This window comes from Lutra lutra, chromosome 10 (assembly GCF_902655055.1).
Source record: "Lutra lutra chromosome 10, mLutLut1.2, whole genome shotgun sequence".
Taxonomy (NCBI): Eukaryota; Metazoa; Chordata; class Mammalia; order Carnivora; family Mustelidae; genus Lutra; species Lutra lutra.
This window is the reverse complement of record NC_062287.1, coordinates 86427047-86446512: the sequence shown is the minus strand read 5'-3', so window position 1 is coordinate 86446512 and position 19466 is coordinate 86427047. Positions and strand designations below refer to the sequence as shown.

The 19466-nt window shown below is 40.1% G+C and overlaps 1 protein-coding gene across 1 annotated transcript in view; it reads left to right on the top strand.

Annotated features, from left to right (window-relative positions):
• The first annotated feature begins 2607 nt into the window (after positions 1 to 2607).
• FBXO3 (F-box protein 3) overlaps positions 2608 to 19466 on the top strand; it is a 31550-nt gene continuing 14691 nt past the window's right edge. Inside the window, exons 1-5 of the mRNA XM_047692043.1 lie at positions 2608 to 2759; positions 6488 to 6577; positions 8479 to 8642; positions 17487 to 17601; positions 19182 to 19386. Of these exons, the coding sequence (XP_047547999.1) occupies positions 2656 to 2759; positions 6488 to 6577; positions 8479 to 8642; positions 17487 to 17601; positions 19182 to 19386 (678 nt within the window). The 5' untranslated portion in view covers positions 2608 to 2655. The remainder of the gene's footprint in view (positions 2760 to 6487; positions 6578 to 8478; positions 8643 to 17486; positions 17602 to 19181; positions 19387 to 19466) is intronic.

Sequence of the window (19466 nt, the reverse complement as noted above, 5' to 3'; positions counted from 1 at the left end):
AGCCCGATGCGGGACTCAATCCTGGAAGTCCTGGATCATGACCTGAGCTGAAGGCAGTCGTTCAACCCACTGAGCCACTCAGGCGCCCGGCACTTTATTTTTTTTTTAAAGATTTTATTCATGGGGCGCCTGGGTGGCTCAGTGGGTTAAGCCTCTGCCTTCAGCTCAGGTCATGATCTCAGCGTCCTGAGATCTAGCCCCGCATCGGGCTCTCTGCTCAGCAGGGAGCCTGCTTCCCCTCTCTCTCTGCCTGCCTCTCTGATCTCTGTCAAATAAATAAATACAATCTTTATTAAAAAAGATTTTATTCATTATTTATCAGAGACAGAGTGAGTGAGGGAACACAAGCTGGAGGACAGTGGAAGACGGAGAAGCAGGCTTCCCGCCAAGCAAGGAGCCGGATGTGGGGCTCCATCCCCATCCTGGGATCATGACCTGAGCCGAAGCAGATGCTTAATGACTGAGCCACCCAGGCACGCCTCAAATTGGCCCTGGAAATAGTCCCCGTCTCTCCCCTTTAATTATTAAACTCCTGAACTGGAAAAGGATTTTTTGTCAACCATCAAAGGACTCTTTCTTGAGCTTTTTGTTAAACTAACCACGTTCTGCTGTTTTCTCCCCTATGTGTCTCCACCTGGTGTCGAGAACTCTTCACTCCCGTAACTTCAGACAGATGGTCCTTTCTACTCTGGAAGACCCACTTCATCAGTCTCCCCTGGACTCAGCTGCCTCTGACTTTAGCAACTCCTCCGTATATCAAGTCCTCAACTGACCCATGTTGACCCATAGGCAGGGACGTCTCTATGCCCCTATTCAGCAGGAAGAAGTTAATAGAAGATGAGACCATCCACTTTCAAACTTGAAATACTTAAGGGTCAAAACTTTTCAGGGTGGAATGCTGAGGGAGCAGGAACCTGGCTGAGGACAAGCACAAGCTGCCACCCTACACCCCTACCAACCCAATTCCAGGGTGGGACATGTGTGGCACCCTTCCAGGAAGTTCCCATCTATCTTAATGTTAATGCCTTGCTAGAGGGGAAAAACAACCTTAATGTGCCAAGAGCAAGGCCTCTGGTATCCTGTAGGTCCTCTTCAGCATATGAAAGTCTTTTGAAACCTTCCTTTTTCCTTAACTCCCACAACCCCATAATATATAATCAGCCACCTGTACAACCCCAGTGCAGCAGCTTGTTCTGGCCACTGGTTTTGTCCATGTGCTTTAATAAACCACCATTTTGCACCAAAGATGTCTCAAGAATTCTTTCTTGGCTTTCGGCTTTGGACTCCACCCCATTAAATGTCCCCTGTATTCCAAAACCCTATCACTGGGAGGCCAAACCTCACCCTGAGAGCAAGATTTTCAGGATCAAAACATAGCTATGGAAAAAATTAGTACATGGGAAAATATTAGCACATGTGTGGTGGGGAGAGGAGTTAGTATAGACAAAATCATGAAGCATTAATTGTATGGTGAACTGAGGAAATGGAGTGTTTTGGGGTGGGTGGTGGAATTATTTCTACTTTTCCAAATAGTTGGGAGGAAGCTCCAGCCAGGGTATTAAAACGTTTGGAAAACTTAGTAATGGTTTTATGCATAGGTTTGAGATTAATATTGATTATCTAGACAGGTACTTTACACAAATAATGCTTCGTGGCCATCCATAAACCACTTAAGGGGAGGGAGGGCTTTTAGAGATGAGTCCACAGGCTCATAGAATTTAGGCATAGTTAGCTAGTGCATTTTCACTTCTAAAGGAAATGTCCTACCTGATGTCCAGTGCTGGGCTCACCAAAGTACCTTGTACCAGACGGCCTTTGGAAATGCAAGGGGAAAGATGGCTTCAGGTAAGTGAATTTAGCTCATGATGCATGCATGACACTTAACCCACCGGCAAAGCTAAGGATGAGCCGTCACCGCGCCTCAAACCCAAAGGCAGGCTCGGCTCATCTCACAGCCAGGGTACTGAAACCCTCGGAGATTAAACCTTGAGGGTAAAAATGCATTTACTATACACTTTGCATTGCCCTAATAGGCTGAAAAATCACCGCGAACACCAGATTGAGAGCGGCTGACTTTAAGATTCAGTTCCTGTACACCTATCACTCGGGGAAGGGGTTAAAATTATGCCTTCTACCATCATTTCCCCAATTTGTAAGTGGAGCAAGCAGGGCGAGGGAGGCTGAAGGGGGAAACGAAGAGAAGCGAACCAAGGATCCGGGGACCAAGGACGGAGAGGATTTGGGATGAGATTCGGAGCCTGGCTTCGAGGATACCGGGTGTAAAATTTTGCATAAGGGGCTAGACAGAACCAGGCAGAACGCCGGGGAACAAAGGCTGAAAGTGTTACGGGCTGGGCAAGTTTAAGGATCAGAATGGGAGGAGAGAGTGCGGGGTTATCAGCCTGCGGAGCTGGCGGAGCGTGGGGGAACCGGGTTCCCAGCTGCAGTGGGCTCCGACCGCATCAGCGCTGAGCCCGGGGGCGGGGGCGGAACTTTGCCGGGAGCCGCCCATAGGCCCGCCCCATGGGCGGGGCTGTCCAGGCGGTTACATAACAAACCTGTACGAGCGGCTGGGGAGCGGCTCGGGCGGTGGCGGCGCGGGGCGGGGCCAGGGCGGGGCCAGGGCGGGGCCAGGCCTGCACCGGGCCAGGCAAGATGGCGGCCATGGAGACCCAGTTAGCACCGCTGACCCTAGAATCGCTGCCCACCGATCCCCTCCTCCTCATCTTATCCTTCTTGGACTACCGGGACCTAATCAAGTAATGGGACGACGCGCATGGCAGGGGTGGGGTCACGGGGCGGGGTGGGGGAGACAGGCAGGAGGGACGGAGGCCCGGCTCACCGACAGGACCCAGACTCCCGCGTCGGCCAGAAGGTGACGCCCGGGCCGCCCAGATCCTGCGGAGCCACCCCGGGGCCTGGGCGAGACGGGGGGGCGGAAAGGGCCCCGCCTTTAGGTCTACCTCGGGTCCAGGGCCTGGGCCGGAGGAGCGACGAGGATCCTCTCTCCCAGGCCTCAGCGAGGCCCAGTTGTAAGGTGGGGAGGCACTGGTCCCCTATGCCGCCCCGCCGAACCGGTGCCCACCGCACACCGTCCCGCTGGTCTCCGCCGGATTTGGCCCAGACCTGGAAGCTTTGGAAAAGCCTCTGTCCCGGCCAAGCGCTCTTTTCCGCTGGGGCCCGGGCCTGCGGAGTCGGGTGCCAGAGCGGGCAGGTGGGGCGCCCGAGAGAAGGAGCCCGGCGACCCCCTGACCCTCAGGTGCGACTTCCGTGGCCCCATAATATCTAGCAGGGCTCACTTTCGGACATCAGTGCTTGATCATTGTTTTGCTGCCAGCCTTCTTCCTCACGGTTGCATGTTGGATTTTGTGTTTTGGTAGTGATTTCCGGTGGCGCGATACAGGTGACTCTCTTCTCTCCCGTACGTTTTGGGTTTCCCACATTACTAGCATCCGTTCCAAAAATAAACACCGGTTGCTGGTAAGGGTGGTTAAATGCCCAGTTCCTTCAGCTCTCGGCACTGTATGGTGGAAGAAATGGCGCTGTTTACACCCTTGACAGCTGGTGGCATGGCTCTGTCTTTCTTGTGCCACCATGTATATTTGCAGAGGAGGCAAAATCGCCCTCCTAAGGATCGGTAGGCAAGATTCATTTCGTGGTTTTTTTTTTTTTTTTTGGATTACCATTTGGATTTTAACCCTTTGATGATTGTGCCCGGTGTTATCAGAAATTCTTTTAGAAATACAGTATTCTTAGATTTATTGGTATTTGTTGGTTGGCCTAGCTAAGTGGTGATAGAGGGATAACCCCAGTTTCTGCTGTTTATGTAGTACCTGTAACTTTTTTTTTTTCTTTCAGGAAAATTGATTTTTCTCTCCTCAGGCTTGTACATAAAGCAGAGAAATAACATTTGTCTTTTCTTTGGAAAAGCCTGTTCCAAAAGCAGACTTTTCATCTGAAATATTTTCTTGCTATGGCCCTTTAGGAATCTAACACACACATAGACACATGTACCTTGTTGCCAGCGTGATTTTTCTAAGACCGATCTCTCTGCCAGTCCCCTTAAAAACCTATGATGCTCCTTGTTCTTTTACAAACTATAACCTAAACTTCTGGGAGCTTATCAATTTGGCAAAGTCCACTCTAGCCAAATCAGACCTCTGCCAGCATACCACACACTTAGTTTTTTTGTTCTGTGGCTTAAGTTCTTGACCCTGTCTGTAATGCCTTGCCCGCCTTTTTTCACCCTGGCAAGATGGAATTTCTTCCTTCTCCTGATTCTTCTCTCTTCTTCCTTCCCCTGCAGAGTGTATTTGCCATACCAGATAGATGGTACACTTCTTAAAAGTAAAGACTGGCTTGTTTATCTTCGTATTCAACATTTATTCAACAGATTTTTTTCAGTGCCTGCTATGTACCAGCTGATTAAATGTTGGGAATATAATAGTGAACAAGACAGATAAGGCCCCTTTTAGGAAGCTTACAATCTTGTGGGCAAGGTTGGAAAACAAAGTGCATAATTACAAGAGATGCTGTTTGTCATGAAGGAAATAAACCAATTGCTCTGTAAAGGAATGAGAGAGAGGGATGATCAGTTCAAATTGGAAGGAGTTGCCATCTATGAAGGTTGGCATAGAGCAGTCCTGGCAGAGGGAGCAGTGTGTTCAGAAGCTGATTGGACAGCAGCATAGCCAGGACGGGTGCTAGAATGCTGTTGCAGGAGGGTAAGGAGTGACTCACAGGCAGAGTGCCTTGAGAAGAGACTGATGAGATCATGCAGGACCCTGTGAGCCAAGAGGAGGGCTATCCGATTTTATTTTAAATCCTTTGGATAGGAACCTCTTTGTTCTGTTCAGGCCCTCAGTGGATTGGATGAGGACCACCCACATTGTCCACCATTGCAAATGCTGATCCTTTCCCGAAACACCCTCACAGACACACACAGAAATAATGTTTAACCTTCTATCTGGGTATCTCCTTGACCCAGGCAAGTTGACCCATAAAATTAACCATCACAAACATCATCAAATTTTATCTACAGAAAAGTTTCCAGTGGACTGCAACTTCTTTCCTGCACTGTACCACTGCTCCCCTTTGCCAAGTGTCCTTCCCATCACTGAGCTCCAAAGTTTTTGATACATATTTACTGACCTAGATCAGGTTGGGTTCCAGTAGTCTGTTGGGATCGTTGTGTAATAATCAGCTGCACAACATGGATCTCCCCCATTCCAGGGTGACTTGTTGTATACTATTCATTCTTAACCCTTACTGTGTATCAGAATTACATGTGACAATTTTTTAAGCATACACATACATGCCCGAGATACAGATCTTACCCCAAGCCAACCGAGTCAGAATGTCTAGAACAGTTGTTCTCACCCTTCATGTGCCTCAAAATCTCCTTTGGTGCTTATTCCAGAGATTATTTTTTTGTTTTTTACATCTTGGGACAATAGAGAGAGAAGGATCAAGAAAAGAGGGAATGGACTCCAAATGGACAAAACTGGAAGGATTCCTATGTTTGCAAGTGTTTGTTTGGGTACATCCTGAGCTTGGCAGAAAAGGATGAGGATGATGTTTGTGAAATCTGAAAATCGAACGAAGGTTCTTTTGTTGTTACCATCAGTTGGTTTTTAACATGCCCCATTGTGGCATTGACAAATCCCATATAATTTAAGATTCACTTAATTGATTACGTATTGTCTAACTGAGATCTTTGAGTATTGACTTTCTATAACTTGTGATTCCTCTTCTGAGAGGATAGAGCCATGTTCCTAATCCTAGGTTCATTCTTTTTGCAGATTAATTGGGTAGGGTAGGCATTACAGGACTGGAGCCCTATTGTATTAGAAATCTCTGTATAAAAAGAAAATTATTTATTTCCAACATTCTATGATTTTGAGCAGCTGATACTAACTTGGATCACTACAGGTATTGAATTAGAACTATTGTGAATCTGATGTATTTTATAAATGGGCTCTCCAATAGTTGCTGTAATTAAGATTGATTTTGGCTGCAGTATTTTTTTAAGAAAAAATTGGAGTGAAACAGACAAAAGGCTTATGTATTTAATATCACATATGTCACAGATCATAAAAAGAAAACTGTTTTGTGTACACTTAATTAACATTCTTTCCTATATATGGAAATATCGTCCCAATAATAAGTGTAGGAAAACTCTTCGATTTGAAATTAACTCCAGTGGTTTATTTGTTTTATAGACTTTCATATGAAAATTACATTTGCAGAGGTTTTGGGGTTTATTTGTGAACTCAAATAGTTAAGATTTCACCACTCACAAAGTAATTATACTAGCTAACACGCTAAGCAGGTTTTAGAAAATACTGTTTTACAATTATAAGGGTAGAAAGTAGGAAATAAGAAGAGCAAAAGGAATGAAAGAAAACAACATTGAATATTTTCATCTTTATTTCTAAATTGTTTTCTTATTTTCTTTTATACTAACCATGAATCTGGTTATTGCCAGTTGTTGCTATGTCAGTCGAAGACTTAGCCAGCTATCAAGTCATGATCCGCTGTGGAGAAGACATTGCAAAAAATACTGGCTGATATCTGAGTGAGTATTCAGGAAATAATGTAATTTTGAAATTTGGCCCTTAGCTTTCATAACACTAGTCTGTCCCAATTCTCCTCTCTCACCCTTGTCTCTTTATCTCCTCTGATGGCTCTTCTTGTGCCTGCCAGTCAATGCTAGTGTTCTCCAAGCTTCCGTCCTTGGGCCACTACTTTTCTCCCTCTATGAATTCTGCATGCACTGTTGCCATTTATGGTGGCTGCTCACTTGTTCCTAACTCCCAAACCTGAATGTCCGTCCCTGAAATCCCCACTGAGCTCTTACACCCGCCTTCTGGACCTTTCCATTGGATGACCCACAAAGGCTTTCTGAGTTCAGTAAATGTTAATAACTTTGACAGAATCAAAGTGTAGTTGACAGAAGGTGGCAATTGGGAAAAATGAAAGGAAAGGTAGGGTTGCCAGTATCTTTTTCTTAGATGGAGGGAAGTCAAGTAGTGACAAGTTGGCAAAGCACGAAGTAGAGGTCGAAGTATATTGTTTAGAGCTGCAAGCTACCTAATAGAACTAAATGTAACAGGGCTGTCAAACACTAGGAGAAGGAAGAATGGGGAAGAAGACATTTTAAGTATTGCCATGAGCGGATCTTTTACTTTGGGGTATCAGCAGATAGATGTAAAATTGATAAATCACGTCTAAAGGCATGAACGTCTAGAATTACGGACATAACTTGCAGTAATCACTAATGTTTCCTTTGAGATGTTGGGCTTCGAATAGGAGACTAGCTGTTCATCATAAGTTTTTTGGTACTTTTTGGTTTTGATAATATGTATATATATTACTTTGATTAATAAAAAGATGCTTCCCTTCCAGCTCCTCCCCCACCCTTCCCCCCCCACCCCTCCCCCCTGCCCCGCCTCCCAGGCAAAACAACACCCTGAATTGTTCTTCTCACCATTCCTAAACCTGATCCTCTTGCATTCCCAGTCTTCTTGGCAGTACCATCTACCTGGGCATTTAAGCCAGAAATAGGAATTATCCTAGATCTCCTCTTTCTGTCCCTATACTCATTCAGTTACGAAGGCTATCTGATTTAGCCTCTGTATTTTTCTTGAATTTTCCTTCTCATTTCATATAGCTACCAGTTTTAGTTCAGTTCATCATCTCTTACCTGGACTATTCAAAACTGTCTTGACTCATCTCTTGTGCCTCTAGTTTACACACCTCCCAAATCACAACCACAATTCTGCTTTTTCTACTCCCCTGTTAAAACCCTTCAGTAGCTCTCCATTCCCTAAGGATAAGGTCCAACCTCATTAGCAGGATACCAGAAGGCCCTTTGTGGCTGCCTTATCCTATACCACTTCCGACTCTTAAATTGACTGTTCGTTCTTTTTCCCTGATTAGAATGTATGTATTTTTGAGGGGAAAAAATGTGCCTTATTTTTGATGTCCTCAGTGACTGAATAGACACTCAATAAATGTTTGTGGAATTGTACCAAATAGAGATACTAAATCATGTGATTACTTTGAATGCTATATGATTTCCTGGCTAATCCAATGCAGATAAATTAGATTAGTAGTATTATATCATTAAATTCCGAATAATTTCTAAAATAGAACAACTACTTATGTGTTTTAAACTTTATAATTGGTATGCTTTAACCTATACAATTCACATTATATTTTATTAAGGATTTGAAAACTTAGGGAAAAGAATAAGTAGAAAGTAAGAAAATAGGTGATTTATAATCCCACCATGCCATCAATAACTCCTGTTAAGTTTTTTGATGTATATATCACTTTTGCTATCTAGTCTTCATTTGTAGCTAAACTAAATGAAAAGGAAGGCAAAAGTAAGCACAAACTCCCAATAAAGTATGTCGGTAAGTGTTTAATTTCATTTCAAAAGATTTTTAATCTCATTTTTTAAAATCTATTTAGGGAAGAGAAAACACAGAAGAATCAGTGTTGGAAATCTCTCTTCATAGATACTTACTCTGATGTAGGAAGATACATTGACCATTATGCTGCTATTAAAAAGGCCTGGGATGATCTCAAGAAATATTTGGAGCCCAGATGTCCTCGGATGGTTTTATCTCTGAAAGGTACTGGCAATGCAGGGTCTCCCTTCATTTTAGTAACTATAGTATAAATAGGTTAAATAACTTGGGTTTCTATCATCTGTGCTAATCTGTAATTCACCAACATTATCTGTAAATCACCATTCAATTTGGCCAAGGAAATAGGACACCTATATTGCTAAAAGGACCCTTGCTCTACTGTTTGTCCCATTTTGCCTGCCTTGGGACCCATGTGATTATTTATTAGAAGGGAAAGCTGAACTCCTTTTGTCCTTACATTTGTTTTGTAATAAGCTCACTAATGCTAAGATTGCTTGAGGATAACTATTGTGATTTCTTTCAAAGGAGGTTTTTTTTTTCCTTTTTCATTGAAAAACAGCCTGCTGTGTTTACCCTCTTTCTTATTTTTAGGGCAAGTAAAGTTTTGTTTGATAGTCTAATGATTTAGAAAGACCAAATATTAAGGACCTGGGGTCTTTCAGAGCGTAAGAGCAGCATAATAAAGTAAGGAAAACTTTCATTCCTATTTTGACATTCACAGAATAGTGCAAACTAAGATTTGAACTAAGGTCCATTTGACCCCAGAATTTGTGGTTTTTCTACTGTACTGTTACTGTCCAACTCTGGCAAGACATATTAACAAGCTATTTCCCACTAATTTGATTTGTTAATTTATGCCCAAGAAAGTACATAAACATTGGGGCATCTGGATGGCTCAGTTGTTCAGCGTCTTCCTGCAGCTCAGGTCATGATCCCAGGGTCCTGGGATGAGCCCTGCATCAGGCTCCCTGCTCAGCAGGGAACCTGCTTCTGTCTCTGCTCACTGCTCCTGCTCCCTCTCACTATCTGTATCTCTCAAAATAAATAAAATCTTAAAAACAAACAAACAAGAAAGTACATAAACAGATTGCAGATACATCACTGCTTACCTGCTTTAGCCTCCCAAGTTTTTTCAGATTTCTCCAAAGGAATTTTAAACATGTTTTGGTTTTGCTGAAGTGAAACTGGGATCCGTTCTTACATGTATTCCTTTTGAACTAAGGTCCCTTTGGAAACAGTATTCCTTTTACGTTTCATATCTCCGCTATAACTTCGCATGCAACCATGAATTCACGCAAACCAGGATCACATGACTAGGTACTTCGAACTGAATTGCTAGGAGGTAGGGAAAAGAGTGATTTGGCAGAGAGTATCCTTGAAGGAAAGTATCCTTGATTAATATCTTTAATAGTTTTTTTTTTTTTTTTTTTTTTTTGAAAAGAATAATATCTACTTGGTATATGGGGTTAAATAATTTTAAGAGGAGAGTAATTCCCAAAATAGGTATTTGGTGGTGATAAGTAAAAGAGGTAATTTATAATAGCTATTATTTTTATTATACACAAAGCAAGACACTAAGCTAAGTACTTCATATTATTCCATTTAATTTGCCAAAATCTTATGAGGTGTAGACAGTTACTATTCTCATTATATAGGTAAAATACCTGAGACATAAAAAACTAAGTAAGTTGTTTGCCATCACAAAATAAAAGGCAAAGCCAGGATTTGAATAAAGACTGTGGTCTTTAACAATTGAAGGGAGAGACGACCGATTCCATTTTGTCCAGAGTGCCTTAGGACTCTTAGAGAGCTAGTTCAATATTAGGATGTTTAGAATATGAAACTGTAGGCATGGTTCTCCTTTTAGGCACAGAGCTAGAAGAAAGGAAGAAACTAAAGATATATAGCAGTTTCTTTTTCTTTCTTCCTTCCCCCCCCCCCCCCCTCCATTTGGCATTTCCAGGTTTGCTGCTCACTGTTCTGTACCTGGTGGTTGGGGACGAGGTTGTCAGAGACTTCCCTGGTAACTTCTGTTTTACTACGAGGTGCCAGTTCTTTGGGGGGTTTTGCTGTGAGTTGGAATGGGGTAAAAGCTGTTTGATATCTAGAATGCTGGGGACTCTAGGGGTGCCAGGCCTATGAGTTGCTGGACTGAATCAGGAACTAGCCACTCACCTCAAGGGCCACGGTCCCTGACTCAATCTCAAGATTATGCAGATGGCAGAGATAGAAAGGGAACTTGGAAAGCAAATAGGCCCTGGTCTTGGGGAAAGTTTTACAGAGTACTTTGGAATTATCTAATGGTATATATCATGTGTCTTAGAATTTCGTGTTTACCCTATGTGTGGGCTTAGAACTTTAGAGTTGAAAGGGGCCTTTGAGATACTCAGACCAGGGTTTGGCAGACTTTTTATTTAAATGGCCAGGTAGTAGATATTTTAGTCTTTGCGAGAGAGAGAGTCTCTATCACAGCTCTTCAACTCTCCTGTTACTATAGGGGAGCAGACATTGACAATACCTAAACAAATGGGCATGGCAGTATGCCAAGAAAACTTTATTTACAGAAACAGGCGACAGGCTGGGATTTGATCTGCAGGCTGTTGTTTGCCAGTCCCTGATTTATACTGGTTCCCTTGTTTTACAGGTGGGGGAACAGGCTCAGAGAGTTTCAGATGACTTACACAAGGTCCCATAACTAGTAAGTGACAGAGATAGAACTTTAATCTAGGTTTCTTGGCTCCTGGTAACCTGTACCCTGGTTTTCCTTAAAAGTAGGCTAAGGAGAAAGGAAAGTAAATGAACATTTATTGAGTGCCCAAAAAGCACTTTATTAAGCAGAGGGAGCTTCTTTAATCCTCATGATAATTGTCTCAAGTAGGTAATATTATTATCCCCCATTTTGCAGATGAAACAGGGTTAAAGAGGTGAAGTCACTTGCCAGAAATCACAGAGCTAGTAAGTGGTAGAGTGAGATTTGAACCTGGTCTGGTTGGCTCCTGAATTCTCCTACAGCAGGATGCCCCTCCAAACATTGATGTTGCCATATTATAAACATATATTTCTTTATATTTTTCTCTTGTTGTGGTTTTACTTTTTTCTGTCCAGCTATCTCTTCAAGAAATTCTTAGTTTCTTAATGTTCTGTGTTAAATGTCCGACATGTAGCACTAACTATACCAATATTAGATTCTTTCCTCATCAATTTCTGGCTCAGGCAGCTGTTCGCTTGTTTTCTTTTGTACTACACATTTTTATAGATAAACTTTTTATTTTTGGAGTAATTTTAGATCACAGAATGCAAAGACAGTACAGAGAGTTCTTGAGTTCTTGTACACCCCCCACCCAGTTTCAGTTTCCCCTAACATACCTCCCTGTGGGACATTTTTCAAAGCTACTGTCTTTCTTGGCACATTACTGTTAACCAAATTCCAGACTTTGTTTGGATTTCACCACGTTTTCCATTAATATCCTTTTTGGATTCCAGAATTCAATCCAGAATACCACATTGCATTTAATTGTCATGCCTCCTTAGTGTCTTCTGATGTGTGGCACTGTCTCAGTCTTTCCTTGTCTTTCTTGATCTTGACACTTTGCAGGAATACTCATCAGCTGTTTTGTAGAATATTCCCCAAAGTGGCTTTGTCTGAAGTATTACTTATGATTAGATTGGGGTAATGGGTTTTTGGAAAGATTACCACAGAGATGAAGTGCCCCTCTTATCACATCCTACCTAGGGACACATGATATCCACATGCCATCACTAGTGATGTTAACTAACATACAGAAATGTGTGTGGATTCTTTTTTTTTTTTTTTAAACATTTTATTTATTTATTTGAGAGAGAGAGAGACAGTGAGAGAGAGAGCATGAGCGAGGAGAAGGTCAGAGGGAGAAGCAGACTCCCCGTGGAGCTGGGAGCCTGATGCGGGACTCAATCCCGGGACTCCAGGATCATGACCTGAGCCGAAGACAGTCGCTTAACCAACTGAGCCACCCAGGCGCCCTGTGTGTGGATTCTAAGTGTACAACTTGGTAAATTTTCACAACATAAACCTGACCATTGTAACACCCTCCAGGTCAAGAAGTAGAATGATTTTCTGTACCTAGAATCTTCCTCCTTTCTCAGAAGTAACCACTATCTTGATTGCTAATGCCACTGAGTAGTTTTCTCTCTTTTTGAACTTTATATAATTTGCATGATTAAGTATATATTTTATATATATATATATTTAGTGATTTTTTTTCTGTTTTGTTTGTGAGATTCGGCTGTGTTGTGTGTAACAATAGCTTGTTCATTTTTGTCACAAGTATAGTCTGCCATTATATAGGTGGACTATAATTTATAGATTCATTCTACTGTTGATGGATATTGGGTTATTTCTAGTTTTTTTGCTATTATAAATAATGTTGCAGATAATTTTTGATGCACATATGAGCATACTTCCATCAGGTAAATATCTAGGATTGAGTTTCCTGGGTTGTAAAGTATGCTTATATTATACTTCAGAAGATACTATTAATTTTCCAAAGTGGTTCTAAAACTTTACATTCCCACCAGCACTTTAATGTTGTCATTCTTTTTTTTTTAAGCCTTTCTAGTGGATATGTAGTGGTGGTTTTAATTTGCATTTCCCTAAGAACATTGAATAGTGACAATTTTAATTCTAGCTTTCCAATCTTCATGTCATTTTTTTTCCTGCTTTATTGCACTGGCCAGGGCCTTCAGTTTTGGATAGAAATGACGATAATGAGTATCCTTACCTTTCTGATCACAGAGGAAAAACTTTCAACATTTCTCCTTTCAAAATGATGTTTGCTATAGGTTTTTAAATAGATATTCTTTATCACATTGAAGAAAGTGTCTTCTGATCCTAGTTTGTGGAGTGGGTTTTTGTTTTTGTGTTTTAAATGGATATTTGAATTTTTGTCAAATGACTTTCCAACCTTGTGATTATCACGTGATTTGCCTACTTGATTCTGTTAATGTACTGAATTGCATTCATTGATTTTCTGAATATTAAACTGACTTTGCATTTCTGGAATAAACTTACTTTAGCTGTAATATCCTTTTTGAATGTTGGATTTGATATGCTAGTATTTGATTGGGATTTTTACATCTGTGTTCATGAGAAACTTTGGCCTATAATCTTTCCTTTTTGGAATGTTCTTGTCAGGTTTTGGTATCAAGATGATACTGGCCTTAGAAAACAAGTCAGGGGATGCCTGGGTGGCTCAGTCAGTTAAGCCACTGCCTTTGACTCAGGTCATGATCCCAGAGTCCTAGGATCCAGTCGCATATCGGGCTCCTTGCTCGGCAGGGAGCCTTCTCTCTCTCGGCCTCTGCCTGCCACTCTGCCTGCTTGTGTGCTCTCAATCTCTCTGACAAATAAATAAATAAATAAAATCTTAAAAAAAAAAAAAAGAAAAAAAGAAAACAAGTCAGGAAGTGTTACTTTTTCTTTTTTTTTTTTTCTGTTCTCTCCAACAGTTTTTGTAAGCTTGGTATTATTTCTTAAATTATCTGTAGAATCCATTCATAGAATGGATTGAAGCCATTCAATCCTGGAGTTTTCTTCGTGGGAAGGTTTTAAGTTAAAGATGCAATTTCTTTATTAGATATAGGATTATTCAGATTTTCTACTTATTCTTATGTCAATCTTGACTATTTTTCTAGTTGGATCTGTAGTGATCTCACATTTCCATTTCTGATATTGTTTGTACTCTTTGTTATTTTTTTGATCGGTCTTACTAGGTAGGGGTTAATCTTATTAGCCTTTTCAAAGAACTGGCTTTAGCCTTTGTCAGTTCTATGTTAATTTCTTATTATTTCATTAATTTATCTGTTTTCTTTCTGAATTTACTGTGGCATTTTCCTTGATTTGAGAAGATTAGATCATAAATTTTCAGGTTTTCTTGTTTTCTTCAAACGCTTTTGCTATAAATTTCCCTCTAAGCATAGCTTTAGCTTCATCTCATAAGTTTTAATATGTTGTATTTTCATTAACATGCAGTTCATAATACTTTCTGATTTCTTCTTTGACCCACAGGTTTATAGAGAGATGTATTGCTTGATTTCCAGATATTTGGGGGGTTTTCCAAAGTAATTTTCTTAATATAATTTATACTTTAGTTCTGCTGGGATCAAAGAATATACTCTATATGAGTTTAGTTGTTTGAAATTTGTTGAGATTTTTCTTTGGTCTAGCATATAATCTGTCTTGGTAAATATTCCATGTACACTTGAAAAGAATGTATATTTTGCAATTGTTGGATTCAATACTGTGTATATAATTAGGCAAAAAATGTTAATCTTGTTCAGATCTTTTGCAGTCTTACTGATTTTACTTTATCTTATTTTATTTTATTTATTGTTGTCTGCTTGTTCTGTTAGTTACTGAGAGAGGTATGGTAAAACTTACCAGTGTGATAGGCAGAATTCTGAGATAGCTAGCTCCAAAGATTCCTACTCCCGCTGTACTTGCTTGGTATAATAATAGCCTCCCTTTGAGTGTGAGTGGTACTGTGGATATAATTGATTTCAGTTCTGTTATTAGGTAATAGATGACAAAGGTGAATGGGGTTTGCAGATGTAATTAAGGTCCCAAATTAGTTGAATTTGAGTTAATCATTAATCAAAAGGGAAATTATCCTGAACAGGCCTGACCTAATGAGGTGAGCCCTTAAAAACTGGGCCCTTCCAGAAGGCAGAGTGATTTGAAGCATGGGTATCTTCTGTTGGCTTTGAATAAGCTGGCATGTTGTGAGGAGGGGCAGGTGATAGAGAATAATGGCAGGTAGCTTCTAGGAGCTAAGGGCCCCAGTCCTGCAACAGCAAGGAAACGAATTCTGACAATAACCACTGAACTTGGATGAGGACCCCCAAGCATCATAAGATGTATAATCTGAGATAGCAGCCACAGTTGACGTGGTGATTTCAACCTGTGGGACCTGAGCAGAGGATCCAATTGAATCATGCCCAGACTTCTTACCTTCAGAAACTGTGGGATAATAAATGCATGTTGTTTTAAGCTGCCAATAGTACAACAATAGAAAGCTAGTAACTATGGTTGTGGATATATCTTTTTTCCACTTTAGTTCTGTTATTTTAAAAAATATATTTTGAAGTTGGGTTATTAGGTACACCATTTTGCCATTTCAAAAAGCCTTCCATTACCTCTGATAATGCTCTGTGCCTTACAGTCTATTTTGTGTGATTTTAGTACAGCTATTTTAACTTTCTTTTGTGTGTCTACATCTCTAGGATGTGCCTCTTATGCATGATTGTGTTTTTTATCTGGTCTGTCAGTCTTTTCATTACTAGATAATTTCGCTTATTTATATTTAATGTAATTACTCATGTATTTGAGCTTGAATATACCATGTTCCTATTTGTCTTTTATTTGTACTCCTGAGTAAGTGTTCCTTTTTTATCTGTTCTTCTTAATTATCTTTTATTCTGTACTTCCCTTTCTTATTTATCATTTTTAGTGACTTACTCTAGAGATTAAAGGATGCATCTCTGACTTAATTAAAATCTATTGGAAATTAGTATTTTTACCACTTCCTGGTCAATAAGAACCTTAGAATACTCTCACTCCAGTTGTCACCCTCTTGCCTTTTGATTATAGTTTTTGTGATTTTAATTTTGTACATATTTTCTATCCCTGCAAACATTATTAGTATTTTATATGTTCAATTTTATTATAGATTTACCTCCATTTTTACATTTTCTTGTTGTTCTTCATTTCTTCCTGCATCTTCATGCTTTCATCTAGGATCATTTTTCTTCTACCCAAAGAATTGATTTTAGTTTTTTGTTTTTTTTTTTTAATGAGGGACTGCTATTGCTGAATTTTTTCAGGTTTCTTTTTTGTCCAAAAATGTATTTATTTCATCGACACTTTTGAAGTATATATTCAGTGGATATAGAATTCTAGTCAACAGTTCTTTTTTTTCGGCACTTTGAAGCTGTCATTCTTCTAGCTTCTATTGTTTCTGTTGAGAATGTAGCTGTTACTCTTATTGTTGTTCCTTTCAAAGTGACTATATGGCTTTTACCCTTTGGCTGCTTTTAAGATTCTCTTGTCTTTGATTCTCAGCAGTTTCCCAATAATGTGCCTAGATACGATTTTCTTTAAAACTACTCTCCGCAGGGTTTATAGTGCTTCTTAAATTTGGAAAATTTCCCCATACTGCTGCTGTTAAGTTTTGCTCAGCTTCTCAGCCACAGGTCCACTGTCAGAATTGGCAGTTGCCTTCAAGACGGGCTTACAGCAAAGGCCTGGCTAACCTTTCATTTTCCCTGTTCTTCTGACTGCCTCTCTCCCCCAGTTCCCACTGTCTTTGAGGTTCTCCAGAAGCCTTGAAACCAATTTTCTGTTGTTTTTCTAGTTCTCAGCACGAGGTCTGCTCCAACCACCTAGTGAACCATTACTGGAAGTGAATCTCTTCTTTCAGTATTTGTCATCACTTCCTGCTTCTTAAAGCTGGAACAGATGGCAGGCTGACAAACACACGAAATTGGATTTAAGTTAGTGGCTTCCCCATAGAACGAACCCATACTTACCCATGTTCTGTATTTCTCATTAAGAGACTATGTCAAGGCTCTCAAAAACATCAGTTTAAAGACCTTCTGGAGAGGTTTTTTGTTTGTTTGTTTGTTTGTTTTTTAATAGAGTGTGTTTTAAATGTGTGTTCGATTAAGAAAAATGAGGTATACGCTAAAGTTTGCGTCGTAAAGTGAGATAATTACAATGGATCTCCCTGCTGCGTACCTTTCCATATTTCACTAAGTGCCAGTGTTTTCTCTGTTGAGAGGAAACTGAAGAATTTCATTCTCAGTGCTGCAGATGTCAGAGCCAAGCTAAAGTGAAATAATGTCACCCTGAATTTTCCATTTATTTCCCTGTATTTCAGCAGTACATTTTGGACAGAATTCATTTGCTCTAAGTTTGTTTCACTTAGCAATCTGCTAGCAGCAGATTGTATTTCTCCTTAGATATAAGGCTTATTATTTCTTCAGAATTTGATTTTTTTTGTGCCTTTGCAGAGGGCGCTCGAGAGGAAGACCTAGATGCTGTAGAAGCTCAGATTGGTTGCAAGCTTCCTGATGATTATCGATGTTCATATCGTATCCACAATGGGCAGAAGTTGGTGGTTCCTGGGTAAGAATGTTTGCCATTTGGGTTATTGGTAACACATCATTTCCCAGAATAAAAATTAAAAAATACAGTTTGTAGTTATCTTAACAGATTAAAGGAGTACAGGAGTATAGGAATTCCCTCTTCTTCCTTGTAAGCATCCAAAAGACTGAATCTGTTGCTTGAATTTTATTTTCCCCAAATAAGTATCTCATAAAAACACGTTTCTGTCAATGCATCCTTATACTTAAAATGAAGTCTGGTTGGGGTTGTGGTGGGTGCTGTGGTACATAGGGTGGATGTGTGTGCAAGTATATTTTCACTAAAACTCTTCAGAACCCTTGAGGTCTTTATCCTATTATAGGCCACGTAATTGTTTTGGAGAGCTTGATGTAAATTCTGTATACCATACATACAAAAAGCAATAATTTATTCAAAGCTGTATACACTAAAGAACATAGAGTTTTGTCCTATTCAGGCAAATAGTAATTGTAATTGAGTGGCCTATTTTTAAGAGGAAGTATTCATTGTGGAACCTTTTGGTAAAAGCAGACATGCAGTAGCTGTCAGATTTATTCACAGTGTTAAAAGCAATATACTTTGGGCCTACTCCTTTTGTTCCTTTATGAAATTGAGCTATTTCAGAGATGTTGCACTTAGCAAATGTTTGTAAGAACTTAGGGAGAACTTTGTGTTGTTCTTAATGGAACATGGCATCTCTTTGTTGTGAGGAATCAGATGAGGCCCTGTTTACCACTTAAATCAGGATTGAGGGAATACAGGGTGATCATACTGAGATTTTAGGGTTGAATGCAGAAATCAAATATTGGGCAGTTTGGACTAAATAAGCTGAAATTACTGGCTGTTTTTTTTCTAGTCTTTTTTCCCTGTTGAACTAAAACTTGACAAAAATTGAAAAATTGTCATATTTCAAGAGCAAATAAGAGAAAACTTTATTAAAATAGTTGCTCGGAATTGACACGACAAACAGGTCATAATTTCTATGCAGGGATTTATGTCTACCCACGGTCCACACTGTGAGACCTTAGGATAGGACTCCTATCAAGGATTTCTTCCATCAAGGACCAGTACCTCTGTTCTCATGTATATACAGTGAGATCAATTTAGACCCCATGCATCCCAAGTTTATGGAAATCTGGGCAAGGTTTAGAGTTACTTACATTGATACTGTCTGGGAGGGCAGGGTAAGCTGAAAGTTGTATCAAGATGAAGGTATCAGAGTTTTACCCCTTTAAACTTTAAAATAGTCACACGTGCATATATAGCAAAACACTAGCAAATCAGTATATCATGGCAAGATAGTCTTGAAAGCAATAAAACTATTTTAAAAAGGCTTTTTAGGCATTTTAGACATTCAGGCTTTTCATTTATTGTTTTTTTGTTTTGTTTTGTTGAGGCTTTTCATTTAAATCAGAATCTTTCCACTCAAGAGTTTGAATGTAAAAAAATTGTAATGTTTTTGGTGATTGACATGTTAATCAGTTCTTACAGAGCTGTCTAGGAAATTATCATTCATCAAAAACGATGAAGCCCAGATGTTTGTTTGGCATGGGAATTGATTAAATTTTTGTCTGTGCTCTCAGGTTGTTGGGGAGTATGGCGCTGTCCAACCACTATCGTTCGGAGGATTTGTTAGATGTCGATACAGCTGCTGGAGGCTTCCAGCAGAGACAGGGACTGAAGTACTGTCTCCCATTAACTTTTTGCATACATACTGGTCTGAGTCAGTACATAGCAGTGGAAGCTGCAGAGGGCCGAAACAAAAATGAAGTTTTCTACCAGTGTCCAGTAAGTAGGAAGTCTGTTTAAATGCGGCTGTCAGATGTGTTCTGATGGGTGTATGTATATGTGCAGTAGGAGTTTTCAGG